This window comes from Dasypus novemcinctus, chromosome 6 (genome assembly GCF_030445035.2).
Source record: "Dasypus novemcinctus isolate mDasNov1 chromosome 6, mDasNov1.1.hap2, whole genome shotgun sequence".
NCBI classification, from domain to species: Eukaryota; Metazoa; Chordata; class Mammalia; order Cingulata; family Dasypodidae; genus Dasypus; species Dasypus novemcinctus.
This window is the reverse complement of record NC_080678.1, coordinates 113,365,799-113,391,823: the sequence shown is the minus strand read 5'-3', so window position 1 is coordinate 113,391,823 and position 26,025 is coordinate 113,365,799. Positions and strand designations below refer to the sequence as shown.

General features: G+C 43.2%; 1 protein-coding gene across 1 annotated transcript in view; it reads right to left on the bottom strand.

The window, feature by feature from the left end:
• The window catches only part of LOC131278939 (contactin-associated protein-like 3), a 177,393-nt gene that overhangs the window by 54,749 nt on the left and 96,619 nt on the right, over positions 1 to 26,025 (bottom strand). The window contains 3 exon segments of the mRNA XM_071215575.1: positions 1,051 to 1,223; positions 1,863 to 2,066; positions 6,648 to 6,795. Coding sequence (XP_071071676.1) covers positions 1,051 to 1,223; positions 1,863 to 2,066; positions 6,648 to 6,795 — 525 coding nt within the window.

The window sequence follows — 26,025 nt, the reverse complement described above, 5'->3', positions numbered from 1 at the left end:
CAAATGCTGGATATTATATATCTTCCCATAACCCACTAAATGTACTGGTGGAGAGTGTAAACTACAATGAAAACTATAATTCGTACAGTGCAGCAGTCCTCCAAAATGTGTTCACCAAATGCAATGAATGTGCCACAATGAGGAAAGAGATTGATGTGGGAGGAGTGGGGTGGGATGTGGGGTATATGGGAACCTCCTATATTTTTTAATGTTATATTTTTTTTGTGATCAATGTATCTTTTTTTAAAAAAGGTAATTAAAATATATTTTTTTTAAAAAGAAAGGAAAATACAAGACATAGTTTAAATACTTTTGCATGCACCTGCTTCCAGTTCAGGCTAGAGCGTCTCCATCTGTAATAGGGAAGCCTGCCATTCACCCTCAAACTGGGACACTTTGGGGAGGAAAGGGGGTTGCTGATAGTGACGATTTGATGGCAGGCGTGAGTCTCAGGTTCACAGACTGGGGAGCAGGAACCCAGAGCAGAAGATGCTGGGCTGTGCCCACTCTCCCTTGGTGCTGGTGCTACTGCATTTGTGTGGCCTCTTTCTTTGTCTCCCCTTAATGCCCTTCCTTTAGGGCCAGGGAATCTGCATCCCTGGGGTGGCCCTTCTCCAGTCAGGGACACATGCAGGGCACCCAGCCCAGGGCCCCTCAGGTGGGAAACTCGGGATGCAGCTTGTGCTCCAGGTGGATTGGACTGGGGTGGACTGGGCTGGGGTGCCCTTGCAGGGAGTCCCTGAGTCTCATTAGCATCTTCCTTGTCCCTGCTTCAAGTCCCCTTTGCCTTGTGGGTCTCCCTGGGCACAACTCTAGGTTAGAGGCTGACATCTGGGGCACCAGACCCAGGAGAGCCACTGTTGGATTAAGTCAGCTCTTCCAGGGTGGCCTGTCGGATGTGACAGTGGCCAGTATCTGTTGACAGAGACTATTAATCTTTATGCTGGTGGTGCATTTTTCAACCTGTGCAAAAATGAATCCGTGCAAATATTATGCTGGTATTCTAGTTACTGTACTTTCATCTGTGTGATGGGAGGGGGTGCGTCCCACCTCGGCGTGGAGATCCAGTTGGCCCAGGTCTCCTCGGGGGCTGAAGTGTCGGGCGTGTCTGTTCACCACGAGTCTCACATGCAGGTGCGAGCGCTCAAACACCACTGAGTGCCAGTGCTCGTCATCCAGCAGGCTGCCCAGTGTGATGCGGGCTGGAGTGGGCGCGGCATCACCTGGGCAGAGAGGCGAGAGCGCAGTGTCAGGTGCATTCAAAACCAGCGCTTCCAGGTGCCGCGGAGCCGTTCTCCGCACTGCTGATGGCTTCACTGCCCCCGGAACACAATCCCACCCGCCCTGCCCCACTCCACCCACGACCACTTTTTGCACTATGGCCACCAGTGGCGCACCCATTTTCCGTGGAGTCGTCTTTGCTGGGAATGCTAATTAGTGCCCCTGCATCCTTGTTCCTGGTGAGCGGGGGCTGTCCACGAAGGCAGCTCTGTCCCCGGGGGCGCGGGCATCTGGAGATGTGCTGGGTGGTCATAATTGGAGGTGCCACATCGTCCAGGGGGCACCACAGTACCCTGTGGGGGCCAGGCATGCCCCACAGTAAGGAATTAAATGGCCCCAAGTGCCAAAAGCACCGAGGTGGAGAGATCCTGGCGCAGAGTTAAGTAGTCGTATTTGGATGATGCAAGAAGCTCCGAGAGCCTTCCTGTACGATCCTTACATTGCAAATGATTTTCACATGAAAACAGTTGGGGTGTGTAAGTGCACCTGTAAAGACTGTTAAAACGACTAGGTAAAAGGTGCTTTTATGTAAATTACATCTAAGAAATCAGAGTACTGCGCTCCTTTCCTGATAATTTTACCTGAATTGACGAATAAAAAGAGCTGTCCTTTTACTAACTCGAGGGTGATACAATCTCCATTTCTCTCTTCTCTGTGGAATAGAATCCCATCACTGTGCATTGTTTTAAATTTAAAAGAAACGATGTCTTTTACTGGAGTCCTAGTATTTTGAACAAATCTGTAAAGCAGGGAGCTTTTTCCATCAAAATCAACCACCTCCGATCCTACAAAAAATATAACAGAAGTTATTCTAAATATTAGCATGCGCCTCATGAAAGCTTTTAAATGTGTGGCGTCTTGCATACTGCACACTTACACAGGCTCATAGACACACACAGGCTCGTAAACACATGCACAGGCTTATAAACACACACACAAACACACACATACAGAGGCTCACAAATGCACACACAGGCTCATAAACACACATAGGCTCATAAACACATGCACAGGCTTATAACAGGCTCATAAAAACACACAGAGGGTCTCAAACACACCCAGGCTCATAAACACACACCAGCTCACAAACACACATGCCCACATGCTCAATTCCGGCCCTGTCATCTGCTGATATTGTTTCTTTCAGGAGGTGTCAATTTTCCTCAGTTCCTCATTAGCCTTTCCTCTTCATTTTTGGGGGGCAAAATTCCTGTATAGAAATACTCTAAAGACTCCATTTGAGTCTCTAGGGTCTCCTAAAGACTAGGAGGCTGGGGTCTCCTGAGCAGGTGGTTTCTGTCTGTCGTGGTCCGTGTCACCTGCGCAGCTCGCTGCCACACCACTCGCTCTCAGCTGCATCCTTGGGCGTTTCTGGGGTTTGCATCCCCTGCTGAAGACTAGACTCTCTCGTGGAAACAGGTCCGTCGCTCCTGGACCAGACCCCCCCAAGGCCCACAGGTCCGCCCCCTTGGAAGAACTGTTTAGCCTGCCTGTCATCATCCAGGGACACCCTCAGCCCTCAGGGGCAGTCCAGGCGGACCTCAAGGCCCTCCAGGGAATGGCTCCATTTTCTCCACTGGCTGAGCAGTAGCAGGGAGGGCAGGTGGCCCGGGTTTACTCAGCAGCTCGGGGCTGCCCTGCCAAAGGCCTGGAGAGATGCCTTAGCACTGAGGTGCCACCTGCACCACAGACCTGAGGCACCACCTGAGGAGCCAGACCTGTTGCTCCACATGAGGCATCACCTGAGGTGTCACCTGAGGTGTCACCTGAGGCACCAGACCTGAGGCAGCACCTGAGGCACCACCTGAGGAACCAGACCTGAGGCAAGGCCTGAGGAACCAGACCTCAGGTGTCACCTGCACCACAGACCTGAGGCGCCACCTGAGGCACCACCTGAGGTGCCAGGCCCCATCACTCAGCTTCAGCACTTCCCTGGCCCTGCCCAGGTCTCTGGCATTTGTTTCTATCTGAGGGCCATCCCCCTTATAAAAGGAACAACTGCCCTATTATCAGAAGGCCCCTCAGTCTTCATTGTGCACATTTAAATGAGGGCAAAAAGGAAATTATTCTTGGAAAGTTCACCTGTACACTCACTCAGGGTGACAGGGAACCTCCAGGGTTCTCAGGGCAGGAGACCCAGGAGGTGCAGAGCTGTTTATAGGGAACCCCAGGTGATGGTGAGGAAGTGGGAGGGGGTGGGCCAGGACCTGGGAGGGAGAGCTGGGGGGGCAGTGGCCCCTCAGCAGGGACACGGCTGGGAGGGGGCCTGTGGCACACTCGAGAGCCTGTGCTAGCATGTGACTCTTGGGGTCTTGGCCACGCACTATCTGCTCAGCCACGGGAGGGTCTGGAAAGCGAGATAAGCCATGATGGGCCCCAGTGAGCACTCAGCCCCAGGCTTGGGGGGGCCCTGCTGACAGGGCTTGAAGGCCTGTTGTCAGATAGGCTCCAGGGAGGAACTATCACCCGCCTTCGAGGGACCCTCAGGAGGGCAGAGCACAAACCCACGCTGGCCTGCCTGCACCTGCCCTCGGGGCCTTGCTCTGTTGCTGGCTTTAGCCCTCAACCTAAATAACTGATGGCGCTGCTGAGCTCTGAGTCCTTTGGTGAATTCTTTACCTGAGGTTGGACCCCGACCTTGCAGCCAGGTGTGAGTGGATTCTGCCTGCACCGCATTGAAAGGTCGATTGCATCATGGGCTGTCTGTGGTAAACTTAAAAACCAGTCACAGACCAGCGAATTGAAAAGAACCATGACTATAAATTATCCTTCCTGTTGATAAAGGTGCTGATTACTTCAAGTGGCTATTAGATTATCAAAACCAATAATGTAAAGCTCTTGTAAAAATTTGCATTCATTGAGAAAGCTCATGCATGTTATAGATATAATCATTTCCATGCAGGGTTTCCTGAAAGCTGACAATTATTTCAAGGTTTCCTCCAGGGTGAACTGCTTGAGAACTAGCCTGAAGTCTTCTGCTTGAGCCATTTGCACTGGGCATCAGGGTAGTAGAGGCACATCAATAAGCCCTTCAGACAAGGTCCACACTTGCTCTGCCCTCGACATGCTAACCACCGGTCAGTTGGTGCAAAGTTGGTATTGTCCCAACTTCTGGGGGCTGTTAGCAATAGCACTCCTCCATGTGAGGCTGGTCGTAGAACACCGTTAGGTGCTCCAGAAGGTCATGTGCTGCTTCCTTTGTTTTCAAGCTCCAGGGAGCCCCCGGGAGTTCCTACAGATCAGCATCATTTCAGACTTGGAAGAACTCTCCTCAATGCTCTCCTTATCAAGGTGCCATTTCTCCCTCACATGCTGATTATGCTAAACTCGGGGTGCCAGCTGGTCCCCTGAAGGGCACACAGGGTGACATGGGTGCTGCCACAAGAGTAACATGGTTAAAAAGCAGCATGTTCCTGAAGGCACATCCTCATCAAGGGCAGGTTCATCTCCAAGGATGCTGGACTTGAAGGTGCTTCCTGAGCAGTAGGATAGGCAGCAGTTGAGCTGCAGGGGATCCCAGAGCTCAGTGCCAGTCTCCGCCATCTCCAAAGCGAGCCCCTGGACAGGCTGAAGGGGTGTCAGGAGACAGGCAAGGGGAAGAGAACACTCTGAGTGGGCAATGTGCTGACTGCCATGCAGGGCAGGAAGGCCTTGTGGGGGAGTCCGGGCAGCTGAGCCTCCATGGGGCCTGCTCCATGCACCAGTGCAGCCCACTACCCTCAGCCTGGCCTCTGCTCTGCATACCCCACCCAGCTGGGCCCTGCCCACATCTGGGAGAGCCCCTCCAACCTCAAGTCTACAGGTTCACCCTGGGCTAAACAGTTCTTGTGCCGAGTTGTTCGCTAGGAAGAAAACACACACAATGCTTTGGACTCGCCCCACACAAACGCCTAATACAACTCCCTCTAGGTAACAAGTTTCCCATGAAGGTTTACATGATGCATGAATAAATGAAAGCATGAGCCACAGAGCTGAATTCAGAACAGGCACCTGGCGGTGACTCCTCCAGCTGGTGCTCTGGGAGAGCTCTTAGCTGCCTCAAGCTTTCCAGGCCCAGACTCCCCCTTAGGAAATGGGGAGATTCACGTGCTTCCCCCAGGTGAATAATAAAATAGTCTGTTGAACAGGGACTTTAAAGGTCTATTTTCCATTTTGACGCTCTTATAAAGAATCCTCGGACACCTGGTCAACAGAACCCTGAGGTACGGCTGACCCTGGGGAGGTCGTGCCTTTGAGTTGAGGGACTCCGAGCTGTGCCACATCCATGGTCTTGAGAATGGAGGAGGAAGGCGCACATGCTGGATGCCTGGCCACTGAGCAGAGGCCCCCTGGGGTCTCCAACGTGCCAGGAGCAAGATTGGTGATGGCAGAAGGTTGGGGGCGTGGGGGCAGCATTGGGGCACACCCAAGTGCTCTGCATCCCTAGACCTCTACTGCCTGCACCCTATGACCCTGCACCTCCTGAGCTCTGGGCACATGTGCCCCCTGTGCCCCTGGGCCTTGCTGTGCCCTGAGCTCCCTGCTCTCTGCTCATCCACCTCCTGAAGGCAAGATGGGACCTCAGCTCCTCCACGGTGTGAATTTACACTTGAGTAGACTCAGTACAGGCCTGGATGCAAGCACCGGACATGCCCCTGGAATCTGCATGTTAGTAAAACTCAGTCCAGTTCCAGGGCATGCACTCCACCCACATTCACATTCATGTGCACCCCTGGGCACTCACTCCACCTGCTTCTGCACTCACCTGAGGGCTCTCCACCTGCATCTCCCTCACCTCAGGGCACTCACTCCACCTGCTTCTGCACTCACCTGAGGGCTCTCCACCTGCATCTCCCTCACCTCAGGGCACTCACTCCACCTGCTTCTGCACTCACCTGAGGGCACTCCACCTGCATCTCCCTCACCTCAAGGCACTCACTCCCCTGCATCTCCCTCACCTCAGGGCACTCACTCCACCTGCATCTACATTCACCTGAGGGCACTCCACCTGCATCTCCCTCACCTCAGGGCACTCACTCCACCTGTATCCACACTCCCCTCAGGACACTCACTGTACCTGCATCTATGCTCACTTCAGGGCACTCACTCCACTAGCTTCTACACTCACCTGAGGGCACTCACTCCACCTGTATCCACACTAACCTCAGGAAACTCACTGTACCTGTGTCCATGATCACATCAAGGCACTCACTTCACCTGCATCTACACTCACCTCAAGGCACTCACTCTGCCTGCATCTCCCTCACCTCAGGGCACTCACTGTACCTGCATCCAGGTTCACCTCAGGGCACTCACTCTACCTTTGAGCATGAGCCTCCAGGGCACTCACTTTACCTGCATCCAAGTGCACCCCCTGGGGCACTCACTGTAGCCACATCCGTACACCTCCATGCACATCCCAATATGACCATCAGGGTTCCAGGACAAGGGCAGGAAGCGCAGGTGCCGTGTCTCCAAGGGTGGCTGCAGCTGGTAGTGCAGGACGCTGTCTGCATTAGAGTTTCCTGGAAATCCCTGGAAGAGAGTGAGAAAGGTATCAGTGCACCTGTGGGGTGCCTCTTCACTCATGAGAGAATTTCACTTCCTGTACCTTGACTCTTGACCCTTTCCCTCTTATTTTCTTCTCTTCTGCCCTGTGATGGTTAGACTAATGTGTTAATTAGCCAGGTAATGGCGCCCAGTTATTTGTTGAGCAAGCACTAATACAATGGCATTTCATGGACTTTAATCATCAATGAGTTGATTGCGTAATGACTGATCATATCTACAATCAACTGAGGATATCACTGTCAGCAATGAGTGACTAAGTGATGTCTCATCCAATCAGTTGAAGTCCTTAAAAGGAGAAGTGATTTCTGCAATCAGGGAGAGAATCCCCATCTCTATTTCAGACTGACAATATCTCCTGGGGACTCATCAAGACCTTCATCAGAGCCGTGGTTTGCAGCCTGTCCTGTGGAATTTGGACTTGTGCATCCCTATGGTCATTTGAAAGAGTTTGATAAAATCCCATACTATTTACAATTATCTCCTGCTGGGTTTGATCCCTACACAACTCTGACTAATACAGCTCAGTAACAGGAGTGGTTCTTGAGTATCAGAATCTTAACAATGGGATTTCTGAATTGGTTGTGGGATTTTTGCAGTTGGTTCTCTACTCTGATTACATCCCAGGACACTAATGACTTTGTTTCCAATAATCAAGAGTCTGCTGAGAGTCTATGGTGTGATTTGGCAAGAGATATACAAAATATCACCAGTGGATATGACTACTTCTATGCTTACAAGAGACAAGGATCTGGGCGAGAGTGTTTTTAACACCTTAACAGAGTTTTGTGGAGTTTAAAGATATAATAATGTTGGCTGACTCTTCCTAAATGTGGTGGATACAGTTAAAAAGAAAGGGATGAGCTTGAAGGCCTCAAATTTGTAACTTAAGCATTGCATGAATGATGTGAAAATTTGTATGTGTGCTATGAAGTAAAATCTTGTCTTGTGCAGCTGCAAACTTGACATTTCTGAAAACCAGACCCAGAGACTCACTGTATGAGTACCAGAGTTACAATGGAAACTAAAATCTCAACTTTGCAGGGTGCGTGCTATTAAAGTGAGAGCAGTGGTTGGAAAGGAGTAGAACCCTGAGGATTGGGAAGGAGACATATGATGATGATATCGGTGGGGACATTGAAACCCTTAATTTGGCTTAGACATGCCAAATGTAATGGTCTGCCCATGGAGACCACCCAATATCAAGCTTGTACCGCCCAACCTCCAGCCTGCCCCAGGGAGTCCATACCTTTTCCCTGCTCTGAAGAAACCATCACCCAACCTCTACCCTGCCCTGAGGAGTCTACCATTCAAACTCCACCTGTGGAGATTAATCCTGTCTCACCTGAAGAAAATGCAAAGGAATGCCCTGAGGTCAGTAGCTTGCAAGGTAGTTCTAATCCTTCTCCTTACCCACCCCCACCACCCCTCTTCTCTTCCAGACCCATAACTAGACTAAAATCACAACAGGTCATCAAAGGCAAAGTATAAAGTGTGACCCATGAGGAAGTACATTATAGTCTAAAAGAACTGTGTGAGTTTTCCAACTTATGTAGTCAGAAATCAGGGGAATACGTGTGGGAATGGACATTAAAGGAATGGGGTAATGGTGAAAGGAATATGAAGTTAGATCAGGCTGAATTTACTGATATGGGCCCACTAAGGAGAGTCTGGATTCAATGCCATAGATTGAAGGGTTAGGAAGGGCTTTAACAGTCTGTCTGTGTGCCTGGCTGAACCAAAAGATGGCCTAGCATGCCTGAGGCTGAGATGCCCAATTTATCCTGGTATTCTGCAGATGAGGGGATCCAAAGGCTTAGAGAGATTGGAATGCTAGAATGGATTCACCATTTAAGACTTGCCCATCCACCCCAGAAATGTTCAGAGGACATACCTTTAACCAGGACTGTGAGAAACAAATTTGTGAGACTAACTTCATCTTCCCTGAAGCTCTGTGGTTGTTCCTCTCTGTAGGCCAGATATTACTGTGTAAGAACTGCTGTCATGAAAATGTAATATTTAAACACTATGGGGATGATCAGCTCTCAGGCTGGCAGACAACAAGTAGCAGCACCTAATTGCCAAAGACAAGGTGAGTGTGGGTATCACAATGAAAGGTAATGTCAAAGCAGCAATCTAGAGTCTGAGTCCCATAGAGCTATGGCCATCACCAACAGATCATGGGGTACTTAGAAATGAAATAGATGGGCAGTCTACTAAATTCTTACTTGATCTGTATACTCAGAAGACTTCTAGGTCAAGTGAACAAAAGTCTAACTTAAATTACAGAAACAGAGAGCCGTGGCCCCTTAATCAATTCTAAGACTTGAGACAGTTTATAGACCCAGAGGCCCTTGAATGACAAGAAGGCCAGGTCCTCCTGGGGAAGGATCCTGTTATACTGCCAAAAACTTATACTGTAAAATTTCCTCCCAGCTTTCTCCAAAGAGACCTATGGCCTTTTATGAGGGAAACTGTGCACTGGGGAAAGGAGATGATCAGACATTTGGGGGATTAACAGATTCTGGCTCAGAAGAGACATTGGTTCCAGGAGACCCAAAACATCACTATGGTATACCAGTCAGAGCGGGGGCTTATGGAGGTCAGGTGATTGATGAAGTTTTATCTCAGGTCCATCTCACAGTGGGTCCTGTGGGTCCCCGGACCAATTCTGTGGTTATTTCCCCAGTTCCATAATGCATAAATAGAATAGACATACTCAGGAACTGGAGAATCCCCACATTGGAACTCTGACTTACAGAGAAAGGGCTATTATGGTAGGAAAGGTGAAGTGTAAGCTACTAGCATGCCCCTATCAAGCAAAATAGTAAATCAAAAGCAATGCTGGATTCCTGGAGGAATTGCAGAGATCACTGCCACCATCAAAGATTTTAAGAATGCAGGGGTGGTAATTCCCACTACATCCCCACTCAACTCTCCTGTTCAGCCGGTGCAGAAAAGAGATGGCTCTTGGAGGATGATAGTAGATTATCATAAACTTAAATAGGTGGTGACTCCAATTGCATCTGTTGTCCCAGGTGTGGTATCATTGCTTGAGCAATCAACATGTCCCCTCATACTTGATTTGCAACTTGATCTGGCAAATGCTTTTTTTCTCAATTGCTATCAGTAGGGCCACCACAAACAGTTTGCTTTCAGCTGGCAAGTATAGCAATATACATTCACTGTCCTGCCTCAGGGGTATATCAAATCTCCAGCTCTATGTTATGTCATAATATTGCCTGTAGGAAGCTTGATCATCTCTCCTACATATAAGACATCACACTGGTCCATTATATTGATGATAATCATGCTAATTGGGTCTAGTGAGCAAGAAATAGCAATTACTCTAGACTTATTGGTAAGGCCTTTGTGTGAAAGAGGATGGGAGAAAAAGCAAACAAAAATACAGATGCCTTCTACCTTGGTGAAATTTCTAGGTGTTCAGGGGTATGGGCATGTCGAGATATCCCTTCTAAATAGAGGATAAGCTGTTGCATCTGGCCCCTCCTGTGACCGAAAAAGAGGCACAGCACTTAGTGAGTATCTTCAGATTTTGGAGGCAACACATTCCTCTTTTGCGTGTGCTACTCCAGTCCATTTACCAAGTGACCAGAAAAGCTGCAAGTTTTGACTGGGGAACAGAGCAAGAGGAAGTTCTGTGACAGGTTCAGAGTGCTGTGGAAACTGCACTGCCACTTGGGCCATATGATCCAGCAGTTCCTACTGTGTTGAAAATGTCAGTGGCAAATAGAGATGCTGTCTAGAGCATTTAGCAGTCCCCTATAGGAGAACTGCAACACAAACCCTTAGGATTTTGAAGTAAAGCCCAGTCATCCTGTGCAGATAACTACTCTTCTTTTGAAAAACAGCTTTTGGCCTGTTAGTGAACCTTAGTAAAAGCTGAATGTTTAACCATGTACTACCAAGTTACCATGAGACTTGAGTTGCCTATCATGAGCTAAGCATTGTCTGACCCAATGAACCATAACATTGGGTATGCACAAGAGCACTTCACAATAAAGTGGAAGTGGTATATAAGGATTAGAGAAGACTTACTGGTATTCAACTATGTAATTATTGTGACTCTAGCAATGGAAGAAACTGTATCATTGATGTGGACAGTGGCCATGGGAGTTGCTAAGGGCAGGGAGAAGGAAGAAGAGATGTGATATGAGGCATTTTTGGGCCTTGGAGTTGTCCTGAATGCAGGGCATTATGTATCCTGCCATAACCCACTGAATGGACTGGAAGAGAGTGTAAACTACAATGTAAACTATAATCCATGTGGTGCAGCAGTGCTCCAAAATGTATTCATCAAATGCAATGAATGTGCCACACTGATGAAAGAATCTCAACAAACAAATCTCAAGAGAGAATCAGTCATTAAAAACCTCTCAAATAAGAAGAGCCCAGGGCCAGATGGCTTCACAGGTGAATTCTACCAAACCTTCCAGAAAGAACTAACACCAATCTTGCTTAAACCTTTTCAAAAAGTTCAAATAGAAGGAACATTGTCTAACTCATTCTATGATGCCAACATTACCTTAATACCAAAGCCAAACAAAGACAACACAAGAAAGGAAAGTTACAGACCCACCTCTCTAATGAACCTAGATGCTAAAATCCTCAATAAAATACTTGTTAATCATATTCAACAACACATCAAACTAATTATACACCATGACCAAGTGGGTTTCGTCCCTGGTATGCAAGGATGGTTCAACATAAGAAAATCAATGTAATACACACCATAAACAGATCAAAGGAAAAAAATCACTTGATCATATTTATTGACACAGAAAAAGCTTTTGACAAAATACAGCACCCTTTCCTGATAAAAACACTGCAAAAGATAGGAATAGAAGGAAACTTTCTTAACTTGATAAAGGGTATATATGAAAAACCCACAGCTAATATCATGTACAATGGTGAAATCCTAAAATCTTTCCTTCTAAGATCAGGAACAAGGATGCCCACTATCACCCCTCCTATTTAACAATGTATTAGAAGTTAAATGTAAAGAAATGTAAAAAATGTAAAGAAGTGCTCTTGCTTGAGCACTGAAGAAAGAACCAGATATAAAGAGCATTCAGATTGGAAATGAAGAAGTCAAAATTTCACTATTTGCAGATGACATGATCCTGTATGTAGAAAGCCCTGAAAAATCTATAGTAAAGCTTCTGGAAGTTATGAGTTCATTAAGTTGCAGGTTGTAAGATCAATGTGCAAAAATCAGTAGCATTTCTGCATAGCAATAATGAGCAATCTGAGGAGGAAATCAAGAAAAAAAAAAACCATTTACAATAGTAAATAAAAATCAAATACCTAGGAATAAATTTAACTAAAGATATAAAAGACTGATACACAGAAAACTACACAACACTCTTAAAGGAAATCAAAGAAGACTTAAATAAATGGAAGAATATTCCCTGTTCATGGATAGGAAGACTAAATATCATTAAGAGGTCTATCCTAACCAAACTGATCTACAGATTTAATGCAATCCAAATAAAAATGAACACAGCATTTTTTAATGAACTGGAAAAACTAACTATGAAATTTATTTGGAAGGGAAAGAGGACCTGAATACCCAAAGACATAGAGAAAAAGAAAAATGAAATTAGAGGAATCACACTACATGACTTTAAAACATACTACAAATCTATAGTGGTTAAAAAGGCATGGTATTGACACAAGGATATACATACTGACCAATGGAACTGAATTGAGAGTTCTGATATAGACCCTCACATATACAGTCATCTGGTATTCAACAAGGCCACCAAGCACCCTCAACTGGGAGAGAATGGCCTCTTCAACAAATGGTGCTTGGAGAATTGGATATCCATGTGCAAAAGAATGAGAGAGGATTACCATGTCACACCTTATACCAAAATCAACTCAAGATGGATCAAGGATCTAAATATAAGAGCCAAGACCAAAAAAACCTTGGAAAACAATATAGGGAATCATCTACAGGACACCATAATAGGAAATGGCTTCATGAATTTCACACCCAAATCATAAACAGCCAAAGAAAAAATAGAAAAATGGGACCTCCTCAAAATTAAAGCCTTATGCACCTCAAAGGGGTTTATCAAGAAAGTGAAAAGACAGCCTACCTGATGGGAGAAAATATTTGGTAACTATATATCCATTAGAAGTCTTAAATCCAAAATATATAAAGAAATCCTATATCTCAAAAATAAAAAGGCAAACAACCCATTCAAAAAATGGGCAAGAGATTTGAACAGATGCTTCTCCAAATAAGAAATAAAATGGCTAAAAAGCACATGAGAAGATGCTCAACATCACTAGCTACCTTAGGGAAATGCAAATCAAAACTACAATGAGATACCATCTTACACCCATTAGACTGGTGGCTATTAAAAAAAACAGAGGGCTACAAGTGTTGGAGAGGATGTGTAGGAATGGGAACCCTCATCTACTGCTGGTGGGAATGTACAAGGATCCAACAATTCTGGGGGACAGTTTGGTGGTTCCTCAAAAAACTAACTATAGATTTGCCAATCACCCAGCAATTCCACTGCTGGGTATATACCCAGAAGAACTGAAAACCTGGACACAAATTGATATATGCACACCAACATTCATAGCAGCATTATTCAGTGTTGCCAAAAGATGCAATCAATCCAAATACCCATCAAGAGATGAATGGATAAACAAAATGTGGCATAAACATATAATGGAATACTACTCAGCTCTAAGAAGGAATACAGTACTAACACATGGGATGACAAGGATGAATCTTGAGGACCTTATGTTGAGTGAAGCAAGCCAGGCATTGAAGAACAAATACGACATGAATTCTCTAATATCAATTAAGCAAACCAAGCTGTCTCAGAGAACTAGAGACTGGAAGATAGGCTTACAGGAATTAGGGGGGAGAGGAAGGTTGTGAGCTGACACCTACAAGAGTGAAATCTCTGACAAAGTGGAGGTAAGTAGTTGTGCAGTGAAGGGATAAGATGGGGGCATAGGGATACTATTGGAAGGGGTTTTGCAGGCTTGAGGAGAACAGGTCAGATGGCCCATGGAATTGGGGGGAATGGTTTGGGGGGAGCAGGTGAATACAGGAAAGTGCCAGGCATGTGGCTGAAACCATAACACTGAGAAAACTCTTTAGAAAGTAAAATATGGAAGGGTTACTTGTTTAAGGTGTTTGACAGGGGGATTCTGGCAGAGGGTGCACCTGGGGCAGCCTTCTAGGGAGTGTGTGAGGGCTCCTCTTGTCATAGTGTGTTATATCAGTGGGTGGAGACCCAAACAATGAGTGGGAATGTATTGTACCCCCATCCTGGGGAGGCCTGAAATTCTCAGAGGGGAGAGTGTCTCTCGAGAGCATGGGTGGCTCCTATTGGGGGAGGACAGACTAGTGTGTCAAATCCTCAGCAATGTTGTAAATATCTATAAATCTTGTCCTTCAAGCAGTGAAGCTCGGTTGTCTCTGTGGACTCTGAGGGGAGAGGGAGAGGAATAGAATACATGGAGGTTGGGGTAACTAGGGGGCAATGGAAGTGTTCCATGGGATCATGCAACAATGGATTTAGGACATGTTAAATTTCACCAAAAATTTACAAAAGTGTATGGTCTAAAGTGTAAACTATAATGTAAACCATAATGGAATCATGGTTGGTAGCTATGGTTCAATGCCTGCACATCAGCTGTAGCAAACATAACATCCACTTGTAAAAAGATCATTGCTGGGGAAGGGGGAAAAGGGTTTGATGTTGGATATATGGGAGTCCCCCATATTGTATATGTGACTTTACTGTGATCTAAAACTTTTTTGAAAACATAATTTAAAAAAAGTGTTTAGACACTGAGGAAAGAATGGAAAAGATTGCCTTGCCACTGTACACACAGGGCAATACCTATTACAGTGATGAAAGGCATAATGTCAAAAAAAGTTTTATGATATTTTTCATTTTTTAATATCCCAATTTATTTTTTACTTCATTTTAGTTTTTCTAAATTATTATGTATTCTATTTCTAATCTTTAAACCTATCATTACTATTTCTTTTACCTACTAATTAAATTTGGCGATACTTTAGGCTTCATTTTTGAAGAAGTTTTTGATCACAGAGGCATTCAATTATGGCAGGGGAGGAGCACTGATGTGGGATGTCATTGATAGGTGATGCATGGGTGGGAGGGAGTTCTCCAGGGCATGCATATAGGTATATAGATATGTTTTTTGGGTATTGTCATAGTGGGTAGAGTTACACATCACAACTGATGAAGTACAGAGTTTGCATTCTGGGGAGTTCTGTCACATTCTCTAGTGGAGCAGCAACTTCCCTTCCCCCAAGTGCAAGGGAAGAAGGATGGTCCAATGATGGCCCCTTTTTACTGATGAATATGCTTAGGAGCCTGTGTGCTGGAAATTTCAACTAGGTCTAGAGCTTCAGGGTGCCTAAGAGTTACCTCCTGAGAGTCCATGTGGCTCAAACTCAGCATGTAAATGCATTACCTTTCCCCTAGCATGACACATGACCCCAAGGGATGAACCTCCCTGGTGCCAAGGGATTTCTCCCAAGCTCCAGCTGGTGATGCAAATAGAAAAAGACATTGAATAAAAGGGGAAAATGGTAAATACAAATGAGTTTGTATGACTAAGAGACTGCAACATGAGTCGGGAGGTCATCAGAGGTGTTGCGCTCATGTGCATCTCAGCAGGATCTCAGAGACAGCCAAAGTAGATACAACCCCAGGTAGGGGTATTCCTGAGGGCAACAGAGACACCGAGGTCCTCTGGTCATGACAGATGGCTGTGGAATTCAGTGCCTTGCCAGTGGGCCCTTCTTTGGAATTTGTGCCCCTGAGTGTGATGGAGTTGGACTCAGATATGTCCTTTTTACACATGTCTCTTCTGTGACTTTTACTGAATCTGTGGTTGGCGCTGGGGTTGGTGTATGCTCGGGAGACTTGAATCTCTGGACTGACTATGTGCTGGCTGGGCCCTAAGCTTCAGTGGAGTTGAAGCACCTACTCCCTGGTTTACTGAACTTGCCCATGTCAGCTAACAGGGATGTGGGGATAGTCAACCAACACACCAGGGAACCGAGAGTCTACAGCTGCAAGCAGGAGAATTCCATTCATCAGCCATATGGGATCTAAGCCCCCTCTAAAGTTAGAGGCAAAGTAGGCATCACCATCCCAGGGCGCTCAGGATGGAGGAATAAAATATGGATTAGAGTGTACTTAATGGTTTTCTACTATAGAATTATTGTGACTGTGGCAATGGAAGAAACTGTATCATTGATGTGGAGACAGTGGCCATGGGAGTTGGCTGAGGGTAGGGAGAGGGAAGAAGAGGTGTGATATGGGGACATTTTCAGGACTTGGAGTCATCCTGAATGATACTGCAGGGAAAAATACAGGACATTATTTATCCTACCATAACCCACTGAAAGGCCTGGATAGAGTGTAAACTTCCATGTAATCTATAATCCATGATGTGTAGCAGTGCTTCAAAATGTACTCATCAAATTCAATGAATGTGCCACACTAATGAAAGAATTTGGTGATGTTAAAGGAGTGAGGGGTAGGGAGGGGGGCATATGAGATCCTCTCGTATTTTTTAATGTAACATTTAGTATGTTCTATGTACCTTTAAAAATCCTATTTAAAAAAAGAGTGAATATTACCCAAAGACTTGCTCCCTATTCTATAGGGAATTAATGGATTTCTGATTGTACACAAGACAGTTGAATATTGTTAGGTAGAAATAAATATATGTATGTCTGTTATTGTTTTTATTTGGAGATTAACTATGGTTTAAGGTGATGTGTATGGTTGCCAAATTGACAAGTGGTAGGCTAATAGTTAGACTAATGTGTCAACTCAGCCAGGTAATTGTGCCCAGTTGTTTGGTCAAGCAAGCACCAAACTTACTGTAATACAAGGACTTTTATGGACTTTAGTCACCAGTGAGTTTATTGCATGCATGACTGATTACATCTAAAACCCATGAGATTGCCACCAGCAATCAGTGATATTTTATCCAATCAGTTTAATGCCTTAAAAGGGGAAGTGACTTCAGCATTCAGAGAGAATTTTCCAGCCTGACTTCAGACAGCCAGCAGTTCCTGGGAACTCATCAAGGACCTTCATCAGTGCCCCTGGTTTGCAATCTGCCCTTGGAATTTGGACTTGTGCATCCCCATGGGTACATGAGAGAATTTTTATAAAATCTTACACTATTTACTCCTATTGATTCTGTTTCCCTAGAGAACCCAGAATAATACACCTGCATTTTTAACTTTCTTAAATAAATCTCTTGGTGAACAGATGTTCTTAATTATGATGCAGATCAAATTCAGTCAGTCTGTTTGTGACATTTGTTGAGTGTACACATCCTGCTTAAGACATCTTTGCCTCAGCAAGGAACTAAATACAATCCCATGCTTACTTCCAAAACCTTGATTATCTTACCATTCCTATGTAGATCTAAAATGCAAGTGAAATAGGGAATTTATGATAGGGACTATGGAAAGAGTCAAAATTCATTTTTTTCACATGGATATCCAATTTTATTTTTTATATGTCCTCTCCCCAGCACAAGGTCCCACTTTGTCATGAATCAGGTGACAATTTCTGTGGCAGTCTTTCAACTGTTTCAATTTGTCTGTTTTTGCATCAACAACACACTGTTTTAATTTCTGTGCTTTCAAATAAATTCTCCAGCTTTGTTCTCACAATTGCCTGAACTGTCCTTGGTCATTTACATTACTCATCGTATTAACTGTTTATTGCTCTGTAACAAATTGCCCCAAAGTTGAGGCTGCTTAGCCATGTGCCAGGGCTTGACTGGAGGAGGATCCCTCCCAAGCTCACTCCAGGCTGCTGGGGTCTCCAACCCCACAATGTGGGACCCTCCATAGCTGCTTGAGTGTCCTCATGACAGAGAAGCTGACAAGCAAGTGAGCAAGCCGGAGAGCCTTCAAGATGGAAACCAACAGGCTCTGTGTCCCCTCACCTCAGCAGTGACATCTTGCTACTTTGCCATATTCCATTCATTAGAAAGAAGTCCCTGGGTCCACCCCACACTCAAGGGCAGAGATGAGAGAAGGGAATGGCTACAGGAGGCAGGGCCATTGTGGTCATCTCAGAGGCTACTACACATACACCTTTTTAAAAAGCTTATTGATGTCCCTGTAAAGAACCTACTGGGATTAGAATTGCATTGACTTTGTAGTCAGGGGGAAATTGGTATTTTAAAAATATTTGGCCTTTTGTTTAGATTTTATTTCTTTCAGTTAAGATGTATAATTATCAGAGAAGACTTATACACATTGCTGGAATTTGGGGGGTGCTATTGTAAAAATTGTCATTTTGTGGAAACAGTGTCTATTTGTGGTTTCTAGTGTCTAGAAGTACTACTGATTTTTGAATATTGATCTGTATCCTTATCAATTTTAAGAATTTTAATGAATTTTTTTTCCTTTGTACACAGTCATGCCATCAATGAAAAAGGACAGTTTGATTTCTTCTTTTCGAATTCTTATGCATTTTTTCTTGCCTTTGGGATGATGAGATAGACATGGTGGTAATAATTCACCATAAAGTATGATATTTGCTGTAGGACTTTTGTCTACACCCCTGAAGAGATTAAGGAACTTTTATTTTATTCCTAGAGTATGTGAAAAGCTTTTAAAATAATGAATGCAAGTCTGAATTTTATGAAAGCTTTTTCTGTACCTATTGAGATGATAGTTTTTCTCCTTCATTCTGATAATGTGGTGATTGCATTATTTTTTTTATGTTAAGCCACCCTTGTATTTATGGAATAAACCTGACTTTGTCATGACATATTCATCCTTGTATTAATTTTGCTAGTATTTTGTCTAGGATTTTTCTGATTATGATCATGAGAGAGATTGGTCTTTTCTTTCCCTTTCTGTAAAAGTCCTCATCATGTTTTGTTATCAATGTTATTCTAGCTTCTCAATTGTGTTGGTAGACATAAGATAATTATGATGAGAGCAGAAACAATGGAACTAGAAAATTAATGTGCAAAAGGAGAGAAACATAGGTTATGTTGTTCTATTTATTTTTGTTCCTTCTACTTTTTTTTTGGTTCCATTTACTGTCCTGGTCTTCTTCTAGATTATTGAAACAGGAATTTGTATAACTGCTTTTTAGCCTTTCTTATAATCAAATGCATGTATTTGAAGTATAAAATTTCCCTCCAAGCACTCCTGTAGCTGCATCCCACAAGTTTGACATGTCATATATCACTTTTGTCCATTCAAAATATGATCTGCTTTCCAACATGATTTCTTAATTGATCCATGGACTACTTGGAAGGCTATTACTAATCCCCAAGCAATTGTAAACTATCAATTTCTAGGTGAATTTCAGTGTTTAGAGTAGGTGCTCTGAATTAGTTAAATCCTGTTCTTTGTTCAGGTTCTATGGTTACTTTTCATAAAAGTTCTAATTTACACTCAAAAAGAAAGTAAACTCTGCCATTTGTTGTTTATTATTGCTGCTGCAGCTACAAAAGTGCTTGGTGTAGATTAATCAGGTCAAGTATGTTAACTCTGTTACTTTGATATTCTTTGTTTATTGTTTTTTGTTTTGTTTTGTTTTTTGCCTGCTTTATGATCAGATATTGAGATGGGGTGTTAAAATCTCCCACTGTGATTGTGGATTTGTCTACTTATGTGCTCATTTTATGCTTTGTTCATTTTGAAGTTATGTTATCTAGTGCATACAAACTTAGAATATAATACCTTCCTAGTGTTTTAACACCTTTTTCATTATTAAATATCTCTTTTAAACAAGCAAAACAAATGAAGGGACCTGCTCAGTGGGGAGCTGATGTGGCTCAGTGGTTGAACAGCTTCTCATATACAAGGTCCCAGCTTCAATCCCCAGCCCCCAGTACCTCAAAATACAAACAAACAAACAAAAAACCCACAATGAGGTACCATTTCACACCAATTAGAATGGCTACTGTAGAAAAAAACAGAAAATTATGGGTGTTAGAGTGTGTACAGAAAAATAGGAATATTCATTGCTTGTTGGGACTGTAAAATGGTATAGCTACTGTGGAGGACAGTTTGTCAGTTCCTCAGAAAATTAAGTCCAGAATTACTATATGACCTGGCAATCCACACTACTCATTATTTATCCAAAAGAATTGAAAGCAGGCACATAAATAGATATTTGCACAGTGATGTTCATGACATTATTCACAATTGATGGAAGCAATCAAAAGTGTTCATCAACCAATGAATGAATAAACAAAATGTGGTATATATACACAATAGAATATTATTCAGTTCTAAAAAAGAAATGAAGTTCTGATTCATGTGACAACATGGATAAACCCTGAAGACATTGTGTTGCATGAAATAAGCCAGACACAAGAGGATAAATATGGTATGATCTCAGTGACATGAAATAATTAGAATAAGGAAAATCATAGAGTCAGTATCAAGAATATAAGTTACCAGGGGCTGGGTTGGGAATAGGGAATGGGGAGTTAATGCTTAAACTGTACAGAATTTCTATTTAAATTGATTATAAAATTTTGGTAATGGATAGTGGCAATGGTACCACAACATTGTGAATGTTAACTAAAAGCACTGAATTATATCTGTGAATGTTACTGAAAGAGAAAATTTTAAGTCACATATACATTACTAGAAAAAAAAATTTAAACAAACAAATAATAAATAAGATAATGAAAAAAAAAAAACTGTTTTATCTCCAGAAAGGCTCCGTATTTGAAAGCCAACTCTGCATGGTATTAGTACAACTACACAAATTTTCTTTTGATTAATATTGCATGCTAAAGTCCTTTTCATGCTGTTACTGTCAAGTTTTTCAGTTCATTATATGCAGTGATTTGTCTCTTATAAGCAGAGTTAAGTTGATATTTGCTTTTCTGTTCACATTCACAAGCTAAGTCTTTTGAGTGTTTAGTCCATTTACATTTAATATAGTTAAAAATTATGTTTGGTTTGTATTTATTATCTCAATTCTCACTGCAATTTCTACTTGAACTCCCCTATTTTTATGTTCTTCCCCCCCCTCCCCCCGCCGCCTTTCCTTTTCTGGTTAATCTAATTTTAATCCATTTCCTTGTAACAATTACTTAACTATAATTTCTTTACTTAAATTTAAGTGGTTATCCCAGATTACAATGTGCACCCTTGACAAATACTATGTAATTCAAAATATTACTTTTACTACTTACTTGGTAACAGTGTGATTTCACTTACTCCTAGCTTTTTCATTATTTTTGTTATGTATTTTACATGTAGTGCATAAAATTCCAAAAATCATTACTATTATTGTCCTGTACCTTCAGTATTCAGTTAATATTAATGTATATGTGTACATATATTTAGCATTTCTATTCTTCCTAATTGCTTCATGCAGTTCTGGCATTCCCTCCGTAATCAACTGATTGCTGTAGTTTTATAGCAAATTTTGAAATTGGGGAGTGTGAGCCTCCAACTCTGTCTTTTGTCAAAATTGTTTGGCTATTCAAGGCCCCTTTGCAATTCCATATGAATTTAAGGTCCAGCTGTTCCATTTCTGCTAAAAAGGCTGCTGGAATGTGAAAATGATTGCATTGAATCTGTAGATCACTTTGAGTAGTATCAACATCTTAATATTAAGTTTTCCAATCCATGAACATGGGGTGTCTTGCCATGAATTGAGATTTTCTTCAATTTCTTTCAGGAATCTTTTGTAGTTTTCAGAGTACAAGTCTTTCACCCCTTTGGTTAAATTTATTCTAAGACATTGTTTTTTTATGCTAATGTAAATGGAATTGTTGTCTTAACTTCCTCTTAGATTGTTTATTGTTAGTGAATGCCATGCCATTGTCTTTTGGTTTCCATAGTTGTTAAAAATTCAATTCAATAGTACATCTTATTTAAAGTGATGTGTCTCTCCCAGCACAACTATTTCCTCGTCCCTTTTAAGTTTTATCTTTCTTCTTGGCATTTTAAAAGCAAATATGTATAGGTATCATATTCTCTATTCTTCTCCTTGGGGCTTACAGAGCTTCAGACTTCTAGCATCAGTTTTGAAAATTCTCAGCCAGTAACTATAATTATGATTAATTGTAACTAAATCAAGTTTAGATATTATAGTTTCTCTGTTCTCTAATGTTTAGTTGTTAATTTTATAATTTCTTTACCTTTTTAACTATTTACTTCAACTTTCCCTCTAATGCCTTGGACATATTGAATCACAATTACTTTAAGATTTCTGTCCACTTACTCAAATATCTTGATCTCCTGTAGGTCTTTTCCTATTGTCTGCTTTATTTTTCTTTAGATTATGTCTTTGGTGTGCCCACTAATCCTTGTGCATGAAACCTGTAGAGGGCTGAGATGATGTTTCTTCATCCAGAGAGAATCCATCCTTCCTTCTGCTAGGCAGATGGAGCAGTGGCCATTCACTTTGTTCCAGAGATTCTGTTACCTTGGCCTTTGTGCTCCTGGGTCTACCTTCAGTCCACTCCTGGTCCTACAACTTACCCAACATACTTTCAACTAAGGTCATGACAGTCTTCATGATCAACTGAAAAATAGAAAAGCAAATACACTTTATTCATCTTTATAGAGTCTGTGGCCATGGACTGTATCCACTCTACCTCTTCTCAGGCTTTGTACATCCCAGCCAGCAGATTTCAACTAAAATCCTCTTTTGTTTTGCAATGTCCTTCCCCAAGCACATCCAAAAGCAATCTCTGTTTTTCTAGATGACAAAACTCCATACTGCTTTCCCTTTGAGTTTTTAACATCTCATTCTGATTCAAATAATAGACTGAGGGAAAGTCAGCAGCATGCTCAGGAATATCCCTGTCTCCATCAAAAGCTCTAAGTGTTCCTCAGCCCATAAGCCCTGATTTACTGTGAGGTTCCTTCTCTGGAATAATAGACCTCCTGGATCGTATTGCTTCAGCAGCTCTTTGAGAGCTTCAAATAATGATTACATTTTGTTGCATTGTCTGATGGTTACCAGCAGGAGTACCAATATACTTCATGCTTTACCTTCTCAAAGGCACTTTTGGAAAGTTCTAGAAACACTTTAAGATGCTCATTTCTGGTTGCAAATGTTTCCTAAAATCTCCCATATGTTCTAAGAGACCACTCTTCCTTTAAGAAGAATTTTCAGATGATAATTCACAAGCAAATTCAAATGAATGTACTTGAAACTAAAAGTTATACAACAGGCTAAAAAGTTATACCAACAAATTTTTAGGCTGTCAGAAGCCAAATGGCTTACATTTCATATTCTCATCATACTGTTTTTATAAATGCCAATTTTAAGATCACAACAATATGTCCCTAGCAAAACTCACTCACTTAAAAATAATCCTACTAGTGGGATCACCCAGCTGCCCTGAGTTAAAATATGGGCTTTTCACATGTCATGGCTCATCAGTGCAAACCTGCTCTACCATCTGGTCAACCAAAGATATTGTGGTGCTTTCCAGTGGCAGATTTTTTGAGTGTTATGGTTAAGGGTAGGTTCATCGATAGCCAGTTTTTAACAAAAAAGGGTGGTTGCTGATTTTAGAACCTGACCCTACTGAAAACACAGCACTCTATATGGAATAGCACCAAATTTGCTATGATTTCTACTATTTTTAATAACACACAAGTGAGTGCTTTGGCTTCTAGAAATACTTCAAGGCACTGGATCCATGATAGGATGTGTTAAGGGTGCCAGAATCTTACCGAAATCAAAGAGAAACCATCACTTGGGACACAAGACAGCTTTAGGATGCAGGACAGCCTGCCACCCAGCAGCAGCCACAGCCACTGACCCATGCCCCAGGCAGCTCAGTTGACCCCTTCTCCCTCACCAACACCAACTCCAGTTCAAGCTCTTCCTTTCTGCCTTACTTGGGTCACTGCTGGAATCAGTGTTGTAACAGATAAATTTGTTCTAAATTAAAATAGCCAACAGGAGCATGTCAGAATGCACTCTCAGGCCTCTCCACTGGGGCTTGGCATCTGCTGCTGTCCTCAGCCATGGTCCTTTGTTCTGCTCCTATGGCACAAGAAAGACAGCCCTGCCCAGCCCGGGTCACGGACACACACACACACACACACACAAGCTGTGCATGAGACCTCCTCTTCAATGGAGCAGACTCCAGGGCTGTTTTGCTCTACAGATGGTTTCTGAAATTAGTTTTCTCTCTGGCTTTTTTCTTACCAGTTATAAGTCACCAGCTGGGTGTGCTTCAGATGAAAACCAGATCTGAGGATTTCATGAGTAAACCGCGTGACTGTGGGCCGGCAGCCAGGCCCCATGGACTCTATTCTTTGCCACTGATGAGCAGCTCTGTTTAGGGCACTCAGCATCCAGATGCAGGAATGGCTGGGTTTCATGGTATTCCAGCCCTGTGTTTAACTACCTGATTGTACCCCTTAAGGGACCTGTGTTATGTGTGAATCAGAGCATCTAGTGTAAGGCGGCATTTCCTTTCTGCTGTGGCTTGTGAAGAGACATAATTAAAGTCAGGGCAGGATGAGGCCAGTAGCTAAGAGAATGCCTGTTCCCCAGTGTCCCATAGTAACAGCCAATTCCTCAAAAGCCTCCCAGCCCAGGAGGTGCTGTCTGATGTGCCTTGGTGATCCACCACGTGATATGTGGCCTGGTGGTGGGAGAAGCAAGAGAAAACTCCACCACCGCCAGCACTTTGCATCATCCCATTCTGCCCACAGCTGGCCAAGTCGTAAAAGACCCCCGGTGTGTACGCAGCAGGTCTCTGTCTTCTGGGACTCTCTTTGGTAGACTAAGTGGCCAAGGGATTTTAGGATCGATACTTCAGGTTAGCATTAAAATGGCCAAGTGAATTTCAAGTAGCACCAATGTGCACAGGCAGTTGGGGTGTTTACATGCAGGGAGGGCTGTTGGAATCTGCTGGCTGGGATGTACAACGCCTGAGAAGAGGTAGTGGACACAATTCATGGGCAGACGTTAAAAGGGGTAGATAAGATGTATTTGCATTTTTCACCAGTTCTTTAAAAGTAAACATTTTTTGCCTCTGAAAATATTCTTTACCAAACACTCTACCCTCCCCACCCCCCAAAATACAGCTACACCATTATCAAATTGAAAATAGGGGCATCTTTATTTTTACAACATCAAAATGTTTTTTCACACAATCGATAATGGAAGCAGTTCTTGAAGCACCTGTATCACAAGAGGCTGGTACTTAATAAACAGCCTGTGAAAGTTAAGTGATTTCAAAGGAGCTCTTCATCATTAATTCCAAAACACATAATCAGGATTGAAGTTGAAATATGTATGGGATATCAGTCACTTAGTAATCTAGCGGTGGCGTTGATAATAATTCACTCTGAAGCAATGGCAGAAGCATCTGGTCTTTCCCATGGTGGAAGCAGGACAAGGCACCTGGCAGGGGAGGGGACACGAGCGTGTGTCCAGAAGGAGCTCATGGCCGGCAGCACAGAAGAACACTTTATTTAAAAAAAAAAAAAAGAACAGGATTCATGGCTGAGGGGAGATTAAGTGGCCAAGAGAACCTATAGTGGCTGGATAAAAACTACCTGATTCCCAAAAACTGTGGAGGCAGAAGTGCAGATGTTTGCAGGTTTAGGGAGCCCCTTGTGAAGATGGGGCCTTATTGAATCTCAGTGAAATTACGAGAGTGTGTTGTCTAAATGCAGCCTTCAGAGGGACCCAGCTTGGCAAGACAATTCTCAAATTGTTCCTCAAGTCCCAGCAAGACTTTAATGGCCAAAATTGCTGACTCCTCAGTTAGTTTCATTTAATGATCATCTGGCTCTGCTCTGGGGGCTGGAAGGAGAATCTGCAGAGGGGGGGTCCTGCCTCTCAACACAGCAAGCTCCTTCCCTCCACCCGTCCTGCTCAGAACACCAGGCAGGGTGCAGAAACTGCGCTTATATATCTGCTGTGGGAAATGGGGAGTTAGGGCTTAATGGGTTCAGAGTTTCTAGGGTGTGGAAACGTGTTGGTCACGGATGGTAGGGATGGTAGCACGACACTGAGAATGTATTTAATACCACTGAACCCTATACCTGAAAGCAGTTATCTTGGGAAATTTGTTTTATGTATGTCACCCTAATAACTTTTTAGAAAAGAAAAGCCAAAAAGCAAACCCAGGGTAAAAACTACTGACTTTTAATGATTATGGACCTAT